Source organism: Oncorhynchus nerka, linkage group LG16 (assembly GCF_034236695.1).
Source record: "Oncorhynchus nerka isolate Pitt River linkage group LG16, Oner_Uvic_2.0, whole genome shotgun sequence".
NCBI lineage: Eukaryota > Metazoa > Chordata > Actinopteri > Salmoniformes > Salmonidae > Oncorhynchus > Oncorhynchus nerka.
In genome coordinates, this window is record NC_088411.1 from 35,147,038 (window position 1) to 35,162,221 (window position 15,184).

Sequence of the window (15,184 nt, forward strand, 5' to 3'; positions counted from 1 at the left end):
CTCTGCAGTGTCCACCAACATGAACATGTGGATTAGCTGCTCTCTCTTGATCGAGAAGGGGAGTTTTCTACTAGACTACCAACGGTGAACGTGCTGTTTGATTGGGCGCGAAAAGAAGAATCCGAATGTTGGGGAGGAGGAAGGGAGCCATCGCTCACATTGCATCACTCACTGCACGTGCTGATTCAGCGGGACGCAAGAGATAGCGGCGGGTGCTGAGGACACTCGCCAGAATCACTGCTGCTTGGATGCCACTGTCAAATCAAAGCATTGCGCGGTAGTAAGGAAGGACAGACACTGCGGCGGTGTCAACGGTGACCAAATCGCAAAGGTTTTCCTGGTGGCTGTTTATCTGCCGTATAGGAAGTATGGATTAGAAGTGACTGGGAGGACGCTAAATCCCCTGTGTTGTTTACTGATCTATAGTTATTGAGCAAATATAAACTGCCAGTGCTGATCTGAAATGCAGATCTGAAGCAGGGCGCAATGGACACGAACATGCGGAAATTTACAGTTAGGAGATGGTTTTCCGTCTACCTTCGGAAGAAGTCACGGTCCAAAAGCTCGAACCTCTGCAGATTGGAGGTTAGTATATTGTTGTGTATTGCTATTTTGTGTCACGTGTGTGCGCCATAACGTAGAATCATTGTTTGCTAATGGTGTGATTTAGCCACTGCTGTCACTCAATGATATTGTGGAAGGCTGTAGGCTGTTTTGTGGAACCTTACAGGTGTTGTTTTGCTGTTATACACCTGACATGATATTAGGCTACACTTGCCAGTGAAATTTCAGTATTTTGACAAGCTTTGTAACCTACCATGGCGCAACATTTTCATGCTAAAATAATCATGTTGAATTCTGTATAGCCTGGTATTGCTGTGCCACAACAAGTCTGAATCCGACAGATAGGCCTACAGGTGTTCCCGCCTTTCTTGCACAAACACCTGCACTTGTCTTGTCTTACTAGCAATGACTTTGCTGATAGCTGCTTTATTAAGGAACGTTTGACTTACTATGACTGTGATATGTTGTTGTCTGTACCTAGCTACCTTAAAATGAATTCAATCATGATACCTGAGTATGTTTCCTGTAGGCTATTCTACAATTACAAGCCAAATTATATTTTATGGACTAAGTTGCTTTGCTTGTTGAATAAATTCCCTGTCCCGCTCTGTTGATTTGTAGCTACTTTTTTAAACATTTTATTTAAAAAATGTTAAGCCTAATATAGGCCTAATGCATTCTGGGTTTGGTGTAGCTAGGCCTATTTGCTTATTAGGGACATTTTTTTATTACTTTTATGTGGGCTACTTTTATTGATTCTTGAAGAATATAACTTATTTTGCCTCATGAGCTTAGTTCAACTGTTAAACCCCATCAGAATCCAAAATATAAACTTGTAATCAAAAGTATCATTTTGATCTCATGGATGGTCAGTCCTTGCATGTGTAGCCCCATCTATGCATTTGGGAGAGGTTAAATTTCTCCAGCTCCATCCATACCTTGTTTACCCGCATTGTTATTGTTTTAACAGCAGATTGACCCTTTAAAATAATTAATTATTTATTAGATTTGGAGGAAAATATTGAATCAGGAAACCAAGAGAGCAGTAGACCGGTTTTCAATGATCTTCACTTTATTCTGTAGGCCTAGTTTTTTACAATTTACAAAGGGGAATTGGAATCCATAGACACACCTATCCAATCCAATCTTCACCTTTTGATTCACCATATTGCAAAGCTACCTGGATACGGTGCTGTTCAGCGGCCATGGGGCTGAATTTGCAATCAGTCTTTTGTCCATTTGCGTTGATTGCGGTACTGTCCATGGTGCTGAATGTTGGCCGATGATTAAAGGCACAACAAGGGATTCTCACATAGTTAGATGACTTCTAAAGTGGTGGAAACACATACACTATATCCTATTAAATTACTATGAGTGGAACTCTGTACCATACTATACAATACCATACAAAATACTTGAATGGTAATTTACATGTAAATTCATTTTTGCGAAGTTGACATGCAAATACACAAAACAAGTTCTCTATCCCAATTTAACCGCATTCCTATCCTCTTTTTCTACTTATTGTAGAAACAGTTTCTAACCGCTGTGAACACTTTGTCATTCAATTTTGTCCTTTCTTGCTGAGCTTTCAAGTAACTTGCTGTTAAAATGACCAGTGTTGACATACCTGCCTCAATGAATTCAAAGTTAAGACCTCATAAGAGGGTCAAAGAGTCTCAGTGTGGTTACGCAGACCCGTGAGCAACTGTGGCCCCTCATGATGAGTTTAGTATTTGTGGTCCCCACCTCCATCAAAGTTGCCCATCCCTGGTGTAAACATTGCTTGGGGGTTATAGATATGTCACTGCTTGTGACTGTTTGTGTTACAGAATGCTTCTATGTCTGTGTGCAGTTATCAGTAGCAATGAGATTCACTTTGACGGCTCTTTGTAATCCTTTCTGACTGTGTCATAACAAGATGTGCAGACCGACCAGCCTCTCTGAGATAATATGTTCCCACTGGCCAGAGACGTCATTTCAATGTCTACTTTTGATTTACATTTGTTTGAGTTGTCAACTAATGTGAATTCAACGTGAACCCAAAACATTTCATCATGTCATTGGATTTAGGTTAAACATTGTGTAAAAAAAAAAGAAGAAATTCCCTTAAGTTGATGACTTTTTGCAAATCCAATCGGTTTTCAATCACATATAATTGTTTTGTTGAAATGTTGTGGAAACAACGTTGATTCAACCATCATGTACAAAACCTCAATCCACATTACACACTAGACATGATATTTCAAACTAGGTTCCACCAAACATTTAATCAGTCTGGAAATCATCTGCAATACACTGAGGCATACTAAGCATGATTAACTTACTGTGCATACAAATAAATATATGGAGACAATAGCTGATGGATTTAGATATGACAGTGCTCGTGACATCATGAGGTATGATTGCCTCATGAGTAATCCTGGTTGTATCAGGAATCGCACAAGAAATGGATGCTATTTAGCAAATCGCTAAGTGATTTTCATTATATTGTCATTGTTATTAATATATACTTAATTCATATATATTTGGCTGAAGACACCCTTGTAGCTAGATGTCATTAAGAAAACATATTGTTTAGGCCTGAGACTAGGGTCTTTACAGATGAGTGGCATTGACCAACTCAATCAGTTAAATATGGCGCCAATCAATATTGAGGCCAAAGAGGTATTGCAGTTAGCATATCTATTTTAAAGGCCCAGTGCAGTCAAATACGTGACTGTCCTGTGTTTTATATATATTTCCAGACTGAGGTTGGAATAATACTGTGAACTTGGGTAAATGATGACAATGTCCTTTTAGAGCTGTTTGAAAAGACTGCCTGAAATTTCAGCCTGTTTTGGTGGGAAGGAGTTTTGGCCTGCCTGGTGATATCACCAGGTGGTAAATTAGTTAATAGACCAATAAGAAAGCGTTCCAAACCTCTTTTTGCCAATAACAGCTAGTTTTCAGTTATCCCTCCCAACTCAGACCCCTCCATAACAGTCCTAGCAAAATTCTTACTTGAGAAATTGCTCTTTGCTAAGAAGGTACAGTATTTTTTATATATTTTTTTTACCATTTCAATTAAAAACAACCACAGTAAGGTACTTAATTCTTACCCAGAACTGATATGATATTGAGATTAGAGGTCGCCCGATTATGATTTTTCAACGCCGATACCGATTTATTGGAGGACCCCAAAAAAAAATGGTGCCGATTAAAAAAACCCCGTGTTTATTTGTAATAATGACAATTACAACAATAGTGAATGAACACTTATTTTAACTTAATATAATACATCAATAAAAATCAATTTAGCCTCAAATAAATAATGAAACATGTTCAATTTGGTTTAAATAATGCAAAAACAAAGTGTTGGAGAAGAATGTAAAAGTGCAATATGTTCCATATAGAAAAGCAAACGTTTAAGTTCCTTGCTCAGAACATGAGAACATATGAAGGCTGGTGGTTCCTTTTAACATGAAACTTCAATATTCCAAGGTAAGATGTTTTAGTTAATTTAGTATTTATAGGACTATTTCTCTCTATACCATTTGTATTTCATATACCTTTGACTATTGGATGTTCTTATAGGCACTTTAGTATTGCCAGTGTAACATTATAGCTTCCGTTCCTCTCCCCTACCTGGGCTCGAACCAGGAACACATCGACAACAGCCACTCTCGAAGCTTCGTTACCCATCGCTCCACAGAAGCCACGGCCCTTGCTGAGCAAGGGGAACAACTACTCCAAGTCTCAGAGCGAGTGACGTAACCGATTGAAATGCTATTAGCTCGCACCCCGCTAACTAGCTAGCCATTTCACATCGGTTACACCAGCCTAATCTCTGGAGTTGATAGGCTTGAAGTCATAAACAGCGCAATGCTTGAAGCACAGGGAAGAGCTGCTGGCAAAACACACAAAAGTGCTGTTTGAATGAATGCTTACAAGCCTGCTGCTGCCTACCACTGCTCAGTCAGACTGCTCTATCAAATATCAAATCATAGACTTAATCATAACATAATAACACAGAAATATGAGCCTTTGGTCATTAATATGGTCGAATCCGGAAACTATCATTTCGAAAACAACACGTTTATTATTTCAGTGAAATACTAAACCAAATCGGTGTCCAAAAATACCGATTTCCGATTGTTATGAAAACTTGAAATCAGCCCTAATTAATAGGCCACTCCGATTAATCGGTCGACCTCTAATTGAGATAAAAATGTCTACATTTGACCTTTAAGTACCCAGGCACATGAAATGAAGGATGATTCTGGAGGTCAGAGTTTTCTTAAGGAGGAAGAATCTGGTACTAAGTCAGGTCGAGACTCATAGGACTGTTTGACTGTTTTATTCCATTATACTGAGATTATTAATGGGAGAGATGAACCGCTGTGGTAACATTTAACTTTATTTCTACTTTGACACAGTGTAGGGCAGGCTACTTCTAAGTAGGAGGATCAGACTTTACAAACAGCATGAATGGGATGGAATGCATGGTGATTGTCTGCCATAGTAAACTGTTATAGCTGCTATCAGAGTTGACATTAGAACTACCAAGAAACTATTGAGCGGAAGCATTTACCAGATGTTTTTATCCATGTGGACCATGTAGGAATCATACCCACAATTATTGTATTGCAAGCACCATGATCCAACTAACTGAGCCATTTTGCCAAGTTTACCTTTACAGTCAAAGGGATTATTTAGAAATACACACCATCATAAGCTGATGACCCAGATAACAAACCGTGGTATTCAGGATACACTACGCAACATGTCACGCTGTTGTCCATGTTTATTGGCAAAGAGTAGTAATCGGACAAGGGTTGTTTATACTTTTGATTCAATAAGATTATCATCACTAGAGTTTATTTTCAAAAAGACTGATTTAACAACCGACTGATTGGATACTGTAAAAACCTACTAGTACTACCTGGTAGACTCCCCTCACAGGTAGATGTTTTATTCTTTTCCGTTCCAGTATTTTAGAATAGTGTGAAATACTGCTATGTGGAACTAGGCCAAATCCTTACTGGCTTTCTTTCTGATTGGTAGGACTATTGTTGCTTTTTCTTCCTCGCAACGTTTGTTTGATCTTTAGGATAATAATAGCCATTCTCTGTAGTCTAAAATTGTATAGTTTGCTACCAATTATTCTAAATCAATCACAGGTGTTTTAACTAGTATGAATAGATAGTGTACTGGTTAATGTGAGATATCACTGCTTGCACAAGGCATCATGACTAATTGCAACCTGCGTTCTTTTTTTCCAGTTTGAACAGCAGAGTGTTGAGGTGTTGAGGGATGGGATGAAAAGCCCACTGTCCCTATGGAACTGACACGTTGAATAGCTACAGATGGACTGGGAGCATTTGTAATCCCATTGTTTCATTTAGTAGATGTTATTTTCTAGAGCCCCCACAGAGGTCATCCTTAACCCATTGATTCTTGAAAATCCACAGGATACATGATTTTCTTCCTATTCAATGCTCTGTTCAACATGGTATAGAGGAGGAGAAGCTATAGATTAACATACATCAGAAGAGACAAATCTGCATGTGTGGATTTGAAAAGCATCCTTTTTATTCCATCCCAACAACGTATTGTATACAAAGGGTTATGTGACTGTTTGTTGTATTTGTTTTGCTGTGAGTGAGAAGTCAGTTTTACCAGGCTCTCAGCTGTGTCAGCGTGACAGATTCTGCATCAATCAGCGACGGTCAGGGCAGGACTCTCACATGCTGTGGTCGGCACATTTCAGAGGCACGCCATGAAGACAGCATTAATAGCCCGAACGCTCGCTCTACTGCCAGCCACACAGCCCCACTCACGCAAAACGTGCTCACACTAATCTCCCCTGACACGAGGGGAACAGGATGGACTACTGGCTGGTTCTTATTATACCTCAGTTGGTCTGTGGACAAGGTCACCCTCTGATTGGTAGCCTACAACACCTGTTTCAAACCCTCCTATTGTTACCAGTTATGTTATGTGTGGACATTGAGGATACTAATGGCAGAGAGTGTGGTAGCACTGTTCTATCCTCATAGTCATGCCTAGTTTCTTCTGGTTATTCTGGTCTACTCGTGATGCTGGCTGTGCCATCTCAATTCATCGTTAAAGTTGACTAGTCTCTGTTGGCTCTGATTAAATGGGACTTCCCGAGGTTGGACATCTGTCTAAATCCCTCTAACTGGCTCTCCCGGTGTCTCTGGAACAACATGGGTGTTCTCTCTATTCCTGTCATCACTTGCTTGGTTTGATATGTGGGCCATTTGTTTCCCTGCAGGATGATGGCATTCTGAAAGAGATTGACATCAGCCAGCACACCAAAGAGGGATTTGAAAAGGCAGACCCATCCCAGTTTGAGCTGCTGAAAGTGCTAGGCCAAGGCTCCTATGGAAAGGTAAGCATATACCTTGATTAAGGTGTTTGGATCTACAGTATGTTATACCTACTCTGTGTTGTATGTGTACTGTACATTTGTGACCCTTTCCCCTAGTGTTCAATCTGGCATTACTGTTACTTTTGCAATCAGATTTTCAGATATTTTTGGGTGTGTGTATTAGTATTGTATTTGAGAGACATTCTACCGCCCTGTTGAAGCTAGTAACATAAGCATTTCACTGCACCTGCTATAACACCTGCAAATCTGTGTATACGACCAATAAACTTTGATTTGATTTTATATTAATGTCATCCACAGGTGTTCCTGGTGAGAAAAATCAGAGGCTCTGACAGAGGACAGCTTTATGCCATGAAAGTGTTAAGGAAAGCAACACTAAAAGGTACTTATTATGATACTGTCGAAGAGTTGTATGTTTTTCATCAGCCCAAGCTAGCTAAGATCGATTATTACATTAAACATACATCATCGGGGTATGATTGATTATTGCAGTAAACAGACATGATCAGGGTATGATTGACTATTATAGTAAAATGATCAGGGTATGATTGATTATTGCAGTAAACAGACATGATCAGGGTATGATTGACTATTATAGTAAAATTATCAGGGGCAGGAAGATTCTAGCGGTTAAGAGCGTTGGGCTAGTAACAAAGGTTGCTGGTTCGAATCCCTGAGCCAACTAGGTGAAACATCTGCCGATGTGCCATTGAGCAAGGCATTTAACCTTAATTGCTCCTGTAAGTCGCTTTGGATAAGAGCATGACCAAAATGATTGATTATTACAGTAAACAGACATGATCGAAGTCCCGATCCAGACAAACTGTTTTTTCTACATAAGTAAGAAAATATATATTATGTTTCCTATACTCAACAAATCTCAGTCAAAAACATTACTTTTTTAAATCAGCTCTAAAAAATGAAATGTAGCCTTTTGTCCCTGTCTCAGGAAATTGAGATGATGTCCTCCTTGCTTACATAATACAGGCACAGCTGCAGGAGTGTCCTCACTGCAAGGCAGAGAGCCATTGCAAGAGGAAACTGGCATAATATTCTGCATTGCAGTACAGGTGATTGAAGGGAGGCTTCCAGTGTTACGATTTTAACACAAAATAATTCATAAGGAAGTAGCTGACTTCCATTTCGCAGGTGACCTAGGAAGAAGGCTTAGGTAATGCAGATAGATTAGCAGGAAGTAGCTGACTTCCATTTCACAGGTGACCTAGGAAGAAGGCTTAGGTAATGCAGATACTTCCATTTCACAGACCTTAGGTAATGCAGATAGATTAGTAGCTGACTTCCATTTCACAGGTGACCTAGGAAGAAGGCTTAGGTAATGCAGATAGATTAGCAGGAAGTAGCTGACTTCCATTTCACAGGTGACCTAGGAAGAAGGCTTAGGTAATGCAGATAGATTAGCAGAAAGTAGCTGACTTCCATTTCGCAGGTGACCTAGGAAGAAGGCTTAGGTAATGCAGATAGATTAGCAGGAAGTAGCTGACTTCCATTTCACAGGTGACCTAGGAAGAAGGCTTAGGTAATGCAGATAGATTAGCAGGAAGTAGCTGACTTCCATTTCACAGGTGACCTAGGAAGAAGGCTTAGGTAATGCAGATAGATTAGCAGAAAGCAGCTGTCTATATTATACTACCATGTTCCCACTGCAGGACCAGATCAGTGGCTGACTAGTGAGGGAAATGCCTTACTCATGCATGGTTGGGAGGTCTCATACTTTCAACAGCTTTGACAGTATAGAAATTCGAACCTGAGGTATTTTATACAGTATCATCGGATACCGGCCCAACTGTAAGGGTTTCAATAAGTATAGCTTTCGTCAACATCTATTCAGTTCTACAAGTATCTTAACTCATTACCACTACTTTGATATGCTTTGTCTGTTTTTCAGTCCGGGATCGGGTGCGGTCCAAAATGGAGAGAGATATTCTGGCTGAAGTCAATCACCCGTTCATAGTCAAACTCCATTACGGTGAGCTCATCGACGCAACCATGTTCTGACTGGCACACATACATAGAACAGACACTGACAGGTCTAAACTGAAAACCCTGTTTTTAAAATGGGCAAATAATTATGTAACCAGATTGTCTTTATTTAGGTGATGTTAGAATGGGTCTGCCGTAGGACATCAGGCAGAAACATATTTTGATATTAAATGTAGTTGGATCTTGCATTGAATAACTCTCCAAGCGTTTTATAAAGCTTGGCACGTCTCTCTAAACATTTCAGTGACGTCTGGAGCCCTTCAGACAGCGAGAGCCGTCACTCATCTCAAAGCCCCTCACCTCCTTGTTTATCAGCATGCTCTGAGTATTGCCACAGCAGCCCCTGGTAAACAGAGAGTATTGCTCGGAGTATTCCCACAGCAGCCCCTGGTAAACAGAGAGTATTACCTGAGTAATTCCACAGCAGCCCCTGGTAAACAGAGAGTATTGCTCTGATTAATTCCACAGCAGCCCCTGGTAAACAGAGAGTATTGCTCTGATTAATTCCACAGCAGCCCCTGGTAAACAGAGAGTATTGCTCTGAATATTCCCACAGCAGCCCCTGGTAAACAGAGAGTATTGCTCTGAGTCATTCCACAGCAGCCCCTGGTAAACAGAGAGTATTGCTCTGATTAATTCCACAGCAGCCCCTGGTAAACATAGAGTATTGCTCTGAGTAATTCCACAGCAGCCCCTGGTAAACAGAGAGTATTGCTCTGATTAATTCCACAGCAGCCCCTGGTAAACAGAGAGTATTGCTCTGAGTAATTCCACAGCAGCCCCTCGTAAACAGAGAGTATTGCTCTGAGTATTGCCACAACAGCCCTTGGTAAACAGAGAGTATTGCTCTGAGTAATTCCACAGCAGCCCCTGGTAAACAGAGAGTATTACTCTGAGTATTGCCACATCAGCCTCTGGTAAACACAGTATTGCCACAGCAGCCCCTGGTAAACAGAGAGTATTGCTCTGAGTAATCCCACAGCAGCCCATGGTAAACAGAGAGTATTGTTCTGAGTATTGCCACAGAAGCCCCTGGTAAACAGAGAGTATTGCTCTGAGTATTGCCACAGCAGCCCCTGACAGAGAGTATTGCTCTGAGTAATTCCACAGCAGCCCCTGGTAAACAGAGAGTATTGCTCTGAGTATTCCCACAGCAGCCCCTGGTAAACAGAGAGTATTGCTCTGAGTCATTCTACAGCAGCCCCTGGTAAACAGAGAGTATTGCTCTGATTAATTCCATAGCAGCCCCTGGTAAACAGAGAGTATTGCTCTGAGTATTGCCACAGCAGCCCCTGGTAAACAGAGAGTATTGCTCTGAGTATTGCCACAGCAGCCCCTGACAGAGAGTATTGCTCTGAGTAATTCCACAGCAGCCCCTGGTAAACAGAGAGTATTGCTCTGAGTAATTCCACAGCAGCCCCTGGTAAACAGAGAGTATTGCTCTGAGTAATTCCACAGCAGCCCCTGGTAAACAGAGAGTATTGCTCTGAATAATTCCACAGCAGCCCCTGGTAAACAGAGAGTATTGCTCTGAGTATTGCCACAGCAGCCCCTGGTAAACAGAGTATTGCTCTGAGCCACAGAAGCCCCTATTATTGCTCTGACCACAGCAGCCCCTGGTAAACAGAGAGTATTGCTCTGAGTAATTCCACAGCAGCCCCTGGTAAACAGAGAGTATTGCTCTGAGTATTGCCACAGCAGCCTCTGGTAAACATAGTATTGCCACAGCAGCCCCTGGCAAACAGATGCACTCAACAAGCCAAATAAAAGCAATACTAGAGGAGACCATATCTGTTTTTCTATTTACATGTTTATCTCATAATTAGACCAAGAAAGAAAGATTTCCCTTGCCACGCATGCCTTGAAGCAGTACAACCTCTCACAAAAGTCTGATTCACATTTAGAGTGTTTTCCTTTTATTCCATGTAATGTAGCGAAGGATAATATGTGTTGAGTGACCATTGTGATGTTGTTTTGGCCCAGCCTTTCAGACGGAAGGGAAGTTGTATCTGATTCTAGACTTCCTCCGAGGGGGAGACCTCTTCACACGGCTTTCCAAAGAGGTCAGTCAGTCATGTTAGTCACTGTGAGGGCTTACTGCTCCCTAATTCACTGTTTTATTAATACATTCAATCACCACATGATGTATTGTGTCCAATCAAAAACACCCTTTGACCAATGGGTAAAAAAAACAATGTCTCTATCATAATCCGTTGAAAAGTTATTAGAGTTGTTACCCTTGTAGGATGGCCAATATTAGGATGACTAAATGAATGGAGGCCACATTATAGTCACAGCTTGGCTGGATGCTGTGCGAGAATTAAGGCTAACTGACAGGCTCACAGTTGAACTCGTCATCTTTCTTCTTAAATCCGGAGGGCATAAAACAATATAGAAGTAGGATATATATCGATTTTGAGACATGACATGGTATTTTCATATTTTAGTATACAGTTTTCATATTAATGCAAAACTCCTGTTCTTTTTAGAAGAGTTCTGACAAAAACAAGAGTATCTCTGTGAAATGTCAACTGAACACTGAGCATACCGCAATCATTTTATTTTCAAAGCCTTTTACATTTAATTAAGCTTGTGTCATGGTAATTTTGACTTTTTGCTTCCCGCGGAAACAACTTTGCAGACGGCCACCACAGCAAATCCTAAAAGGTTGCTTCAAGAAAGCAGCAGCGCTCTGATTATAATATAATTGATTATAATTATTGCATCATTAATCAAATTTCACGCAATCAGTTCACACAATCAATCTCCAATTGACTTGGGCACATTTAGAATGCTAAGTCTCTTGGTGCACATGTCGCTGTGATTGAAGAGGTGCACATGTCGCTGTGATTGAATAGGTGCACATGTCGCTGTGATTGAATAGGTGCACATGTCGCTGTGATTGAATAGGTGCACATGTCGCTGTGATTGAAGAGGTGCACATGTCGCTGTGATTGAAGAGGTGCACATGTCGCTGTGATTGAATAGATGCACATGTCGCTGTGATTGAATAGGTGCACATGTCGCTGTGATTGAAGAGGTGCACATGTCGCTGTGATTGAATAGGTGCACATGTCGCTGTGATTGAAGAGGTGCACATGTCGCTGTGATTGAATAGGTGCACATGTCGCTGTGATTGAAGAGGTGCACATGTCGCTGTGATTGAATAGGTGCACATGTCGCTGTGATTGAATAGGTGCACATGTCGCTGTGATTGAAGAGGTGCACATGTCGCTGTGATTGAATAGGTGCACATGTCGCTGTGATTGAAGAGGTGCACATGTCGCTGTGATTGAAGAGGTGCACATGTCGCTGTGATTGAATAGGTGCACATGTCGCTGTGATTGAATAGGTGCACATGTCGCTGTGATTGAATAGGTGCACATGTCGCTGTGATTGAATAGGTGCACATGTCGCTGTGATTGAATAGGTGCACATGTCGCTGTGATTGAATAGGTATAGTATATTTCCAGTTGTAGCTTCATCTTTCCCCCAGTGATCAGTAGCCTGGTCAATGTGTGTGTTTAATAATGAATGGGCTGGTGATTTTTTTAGCTTTATTTAACTAGGCAATTCAGTTAAGAACAAATTCTTATTTACAATGACAGCCAACCAGGGAACAGTAAGTAGGTTACCTACCTTGTTCAGGGGCAGAACAACACATTTTTACATTGTCAGCTCGGTGATTCAATCCAGCAACCTTTCGGTAACTGGCCCAAAGCTCTAACCACTAGGCTACCTGCCGCCTCTATGATTGGGTCCAAACACACTCTGAATGATATTGGTTTTGCCTTAATTGGCCTTGCTTTAATCTTGCTATTCAGCATCTCTGAATGTCCATGTACTGTTTACAGAGTGAGCTGAAAGAAGAACTTCAGTAATAAACAGTGTAGTGTTTTCAAGTGAGCAACCCAGGTTTATTATTATTATTTTTGACCAGTCCTTTAATCTTGACATTTCTCATGCTCTTTCACTCAACTTAATTGCCTGTTTGCACCAGTGGGCCACACCTCACCGCAGAAACAACCTCTGTCCCTATCAGTCAGATTACAATATCTCCTCTGTTCTGTTGATTCATTACTCCTGAATCCATCCACTAACCCAGGGATAGTCAAACCATGGCCCGCGAGCCAATTCAAACTGGCGAGTGTGAGTATTTTTTATATATATATATATAAAAATATATATATATATTTGGGGGGGTTCAAAACACTCCAGGCCACACGTTAAGGTCTACAACTAGATAGAACGTGTGTAGAAATGGACCGATATATTTTCAAATAACTACCCTTTTTCTGGCCTACAAATTGATTTGGACAAACAAATCGGTCCTAAAAACAATGTGCAGCCCTCCATTGAATTTCAAAATCCCAATGTGGCCCACAAGTCAAAATGATTGCCCACCCCTACACTAGCCCATATAATAATACCGCTATTATGAATACATTATAGATAACAATGCCTGTGATGGACTGGAGGAAAAACAAGCATTTTCTTTATTTTGCTTCCTTGCTTATCTTACTATCGATTCAGTGACTCATATTTCCAAACCTCTCCTAGAGTACCCCCAGCCATTCTACTTATTTGTTCATTTCCAACTGGCACACCTGATCCACCTGGTCAACTGATCATCAAGCCCCTGATTGGTTGAATGGTGTGTGCTAGTAGGCCTACTGGAACAGATCATATATAATGAACTGTTGGGGTACTTGAGGGGAGTTTTACCACATGATTAAGGGGATGGAGATTATTATTGCAGAACAAAAACAACCTGCCGCCCGGATAATAGACCACCAACTTTGTAAATGCATTCATCCATTCACCCATGCTTCCTAAAGCGACTGCCTCTGCTGTGTCATCGTGACTACTACCAATTCTGTAAATGATAACAACTGGAATAAAGTTTAACTTAATCTGTAAACAATTTGTCTCTTTGGATTTAAATGTGCTCTACTGTGCAGAGAGACATGTGGGAATTGAGATGTGAATGAATTACTGCTGGTCTTGGAATCAGTCATCTGGAGCAGCTAGCAGATGCACGGGTGCTGGCGGGATCTTGTTACTTTAACGGCAATTCAATTTTCTCCTTGGCACCGCAGGGTTTATTCCCCAAACAAATTCTATTTGGGAGCTAAATCAATCTTACTGTGGCTAAAATGAGCTCTGTAGTAAACAAGGAGAGAAGTCAACAATCCCATGCTCTGACTGAGGAAACTTTGGCAAAGGTTCTATGACATCCTAAATGCAAATATTTTGTGTGAGGTTCCAAGCAGCTGGCTTTGTGATCAAGTTAATGAGTTTCAATATGAGTTCAATCTGTGGCTAGTGCTCTTGTTTTGCTCAGGCTACCTGACATTGGAATAATGGAAAACACTCTGTTAAATTTGATCTGTTTAAAACACATACATCCAAAACACTTCAATGTAGGCTACTCTTAGGTTTTAAAAAGATGATCTTTCATGTTCACAATCATATATCACGTGTGTACTGTTTGCATATTGTCAATGACTCATGGACTGTCACTGGTAGTCTTTCTCCTTTGTCCATTTGCAGGTGATGTTTACTGAAGAGGATGTGAAGTTCTATCTGGCTGAGCTGGCCTTGGCCTTAGATCACCTTCACAGTCTGGGCATCATCTACAGAGACCTCAAACCAGAGAAGTAAAACACTTGTACACCCACTGACTGTACAGTGCCATAGACTACTTCTCTGTTCAAAGACAACCTTTGTGGTCCTGTCTGGCGCAGTTGGTAGAGCGTGGTGCTTGCAAGGGTTGTGGATTCGATTCCTGCTGTGTTGAGCCATACCTAAAGTGTATGCACACATGACTGTAAGTTGCTTTGGATAAAAGTATCTGCTAAATGGCATATATTGTACTGTTTTTATGCATGTGAATGCATGTATGCATGTTTCTTCATCTCAGAGATTTATGAATATTCTGATTGGGAATGACCAAGCACATAATTGCATTGGATTACTGGAGCGCTGTCTGATTTGATATCATATAATACTGATCCAGGAGCTCAAACAAGGTTGCTGCTCTGTGTTGCTGTCTTGTCCGTGCCTATCAAAACATCTACATGTCTCTGGTGCAATCAAGGCAGCATCTGTCTGTCTTCTCCGTGCCTATCAAAACATCTACATGTCTCTGGTGCAATCAAGGCAGCATCTGTCTGTCTTCTCCGTGCCTATCAAAACATCTACATGTCTCTGGTGCAATCA

General features: G+C 41.0%; 1 protein-coding gene across 2 annotated transcripts in view; it reads left to right on the top strand.

The window, feature by feature from the left end:
• Positions 1 to 15,184, top strand: part of LOC115144420 (ribosomal protein S6 kinase alpha-2) — a 42,736-nt gene continuing 27,552 nt past the window's right edge. The window contains exons 1-6 of one of the 2 annotated variants that reach the window (XM_029685461.2): positions 1 to 585; positions 6,845 to 6,961; positions 7,262 to 7,343; positions 8,868 to 8,948; positions 10,946 to 11,025; positions 14,516 to 14,622. In XM_029685461.2, coding sequence (XP_029541321.2) covers positions 487 to 585; positions 6,845 to 6,961; positions 7,262 to 7,343; positions 8,868 to 8,948; positions 10,946 to 11,025; positions 14,516 to 14,622 — 566 coding nt within the window. In that variant the 5' untranslated portion in view covers positions 1 to 486. Of the gene's footprint in view, positions 586 to 6,796; positions 6,962 to 7,261; positions 7,344 to 8,867; positions 8,949 to 10,945; positions 11,026 to 14,515; positions 14,623 to 15,184 lie in introns of those variants that run through there. The other variant, XM_065002647.1, reaches the window with a different exon arrangement.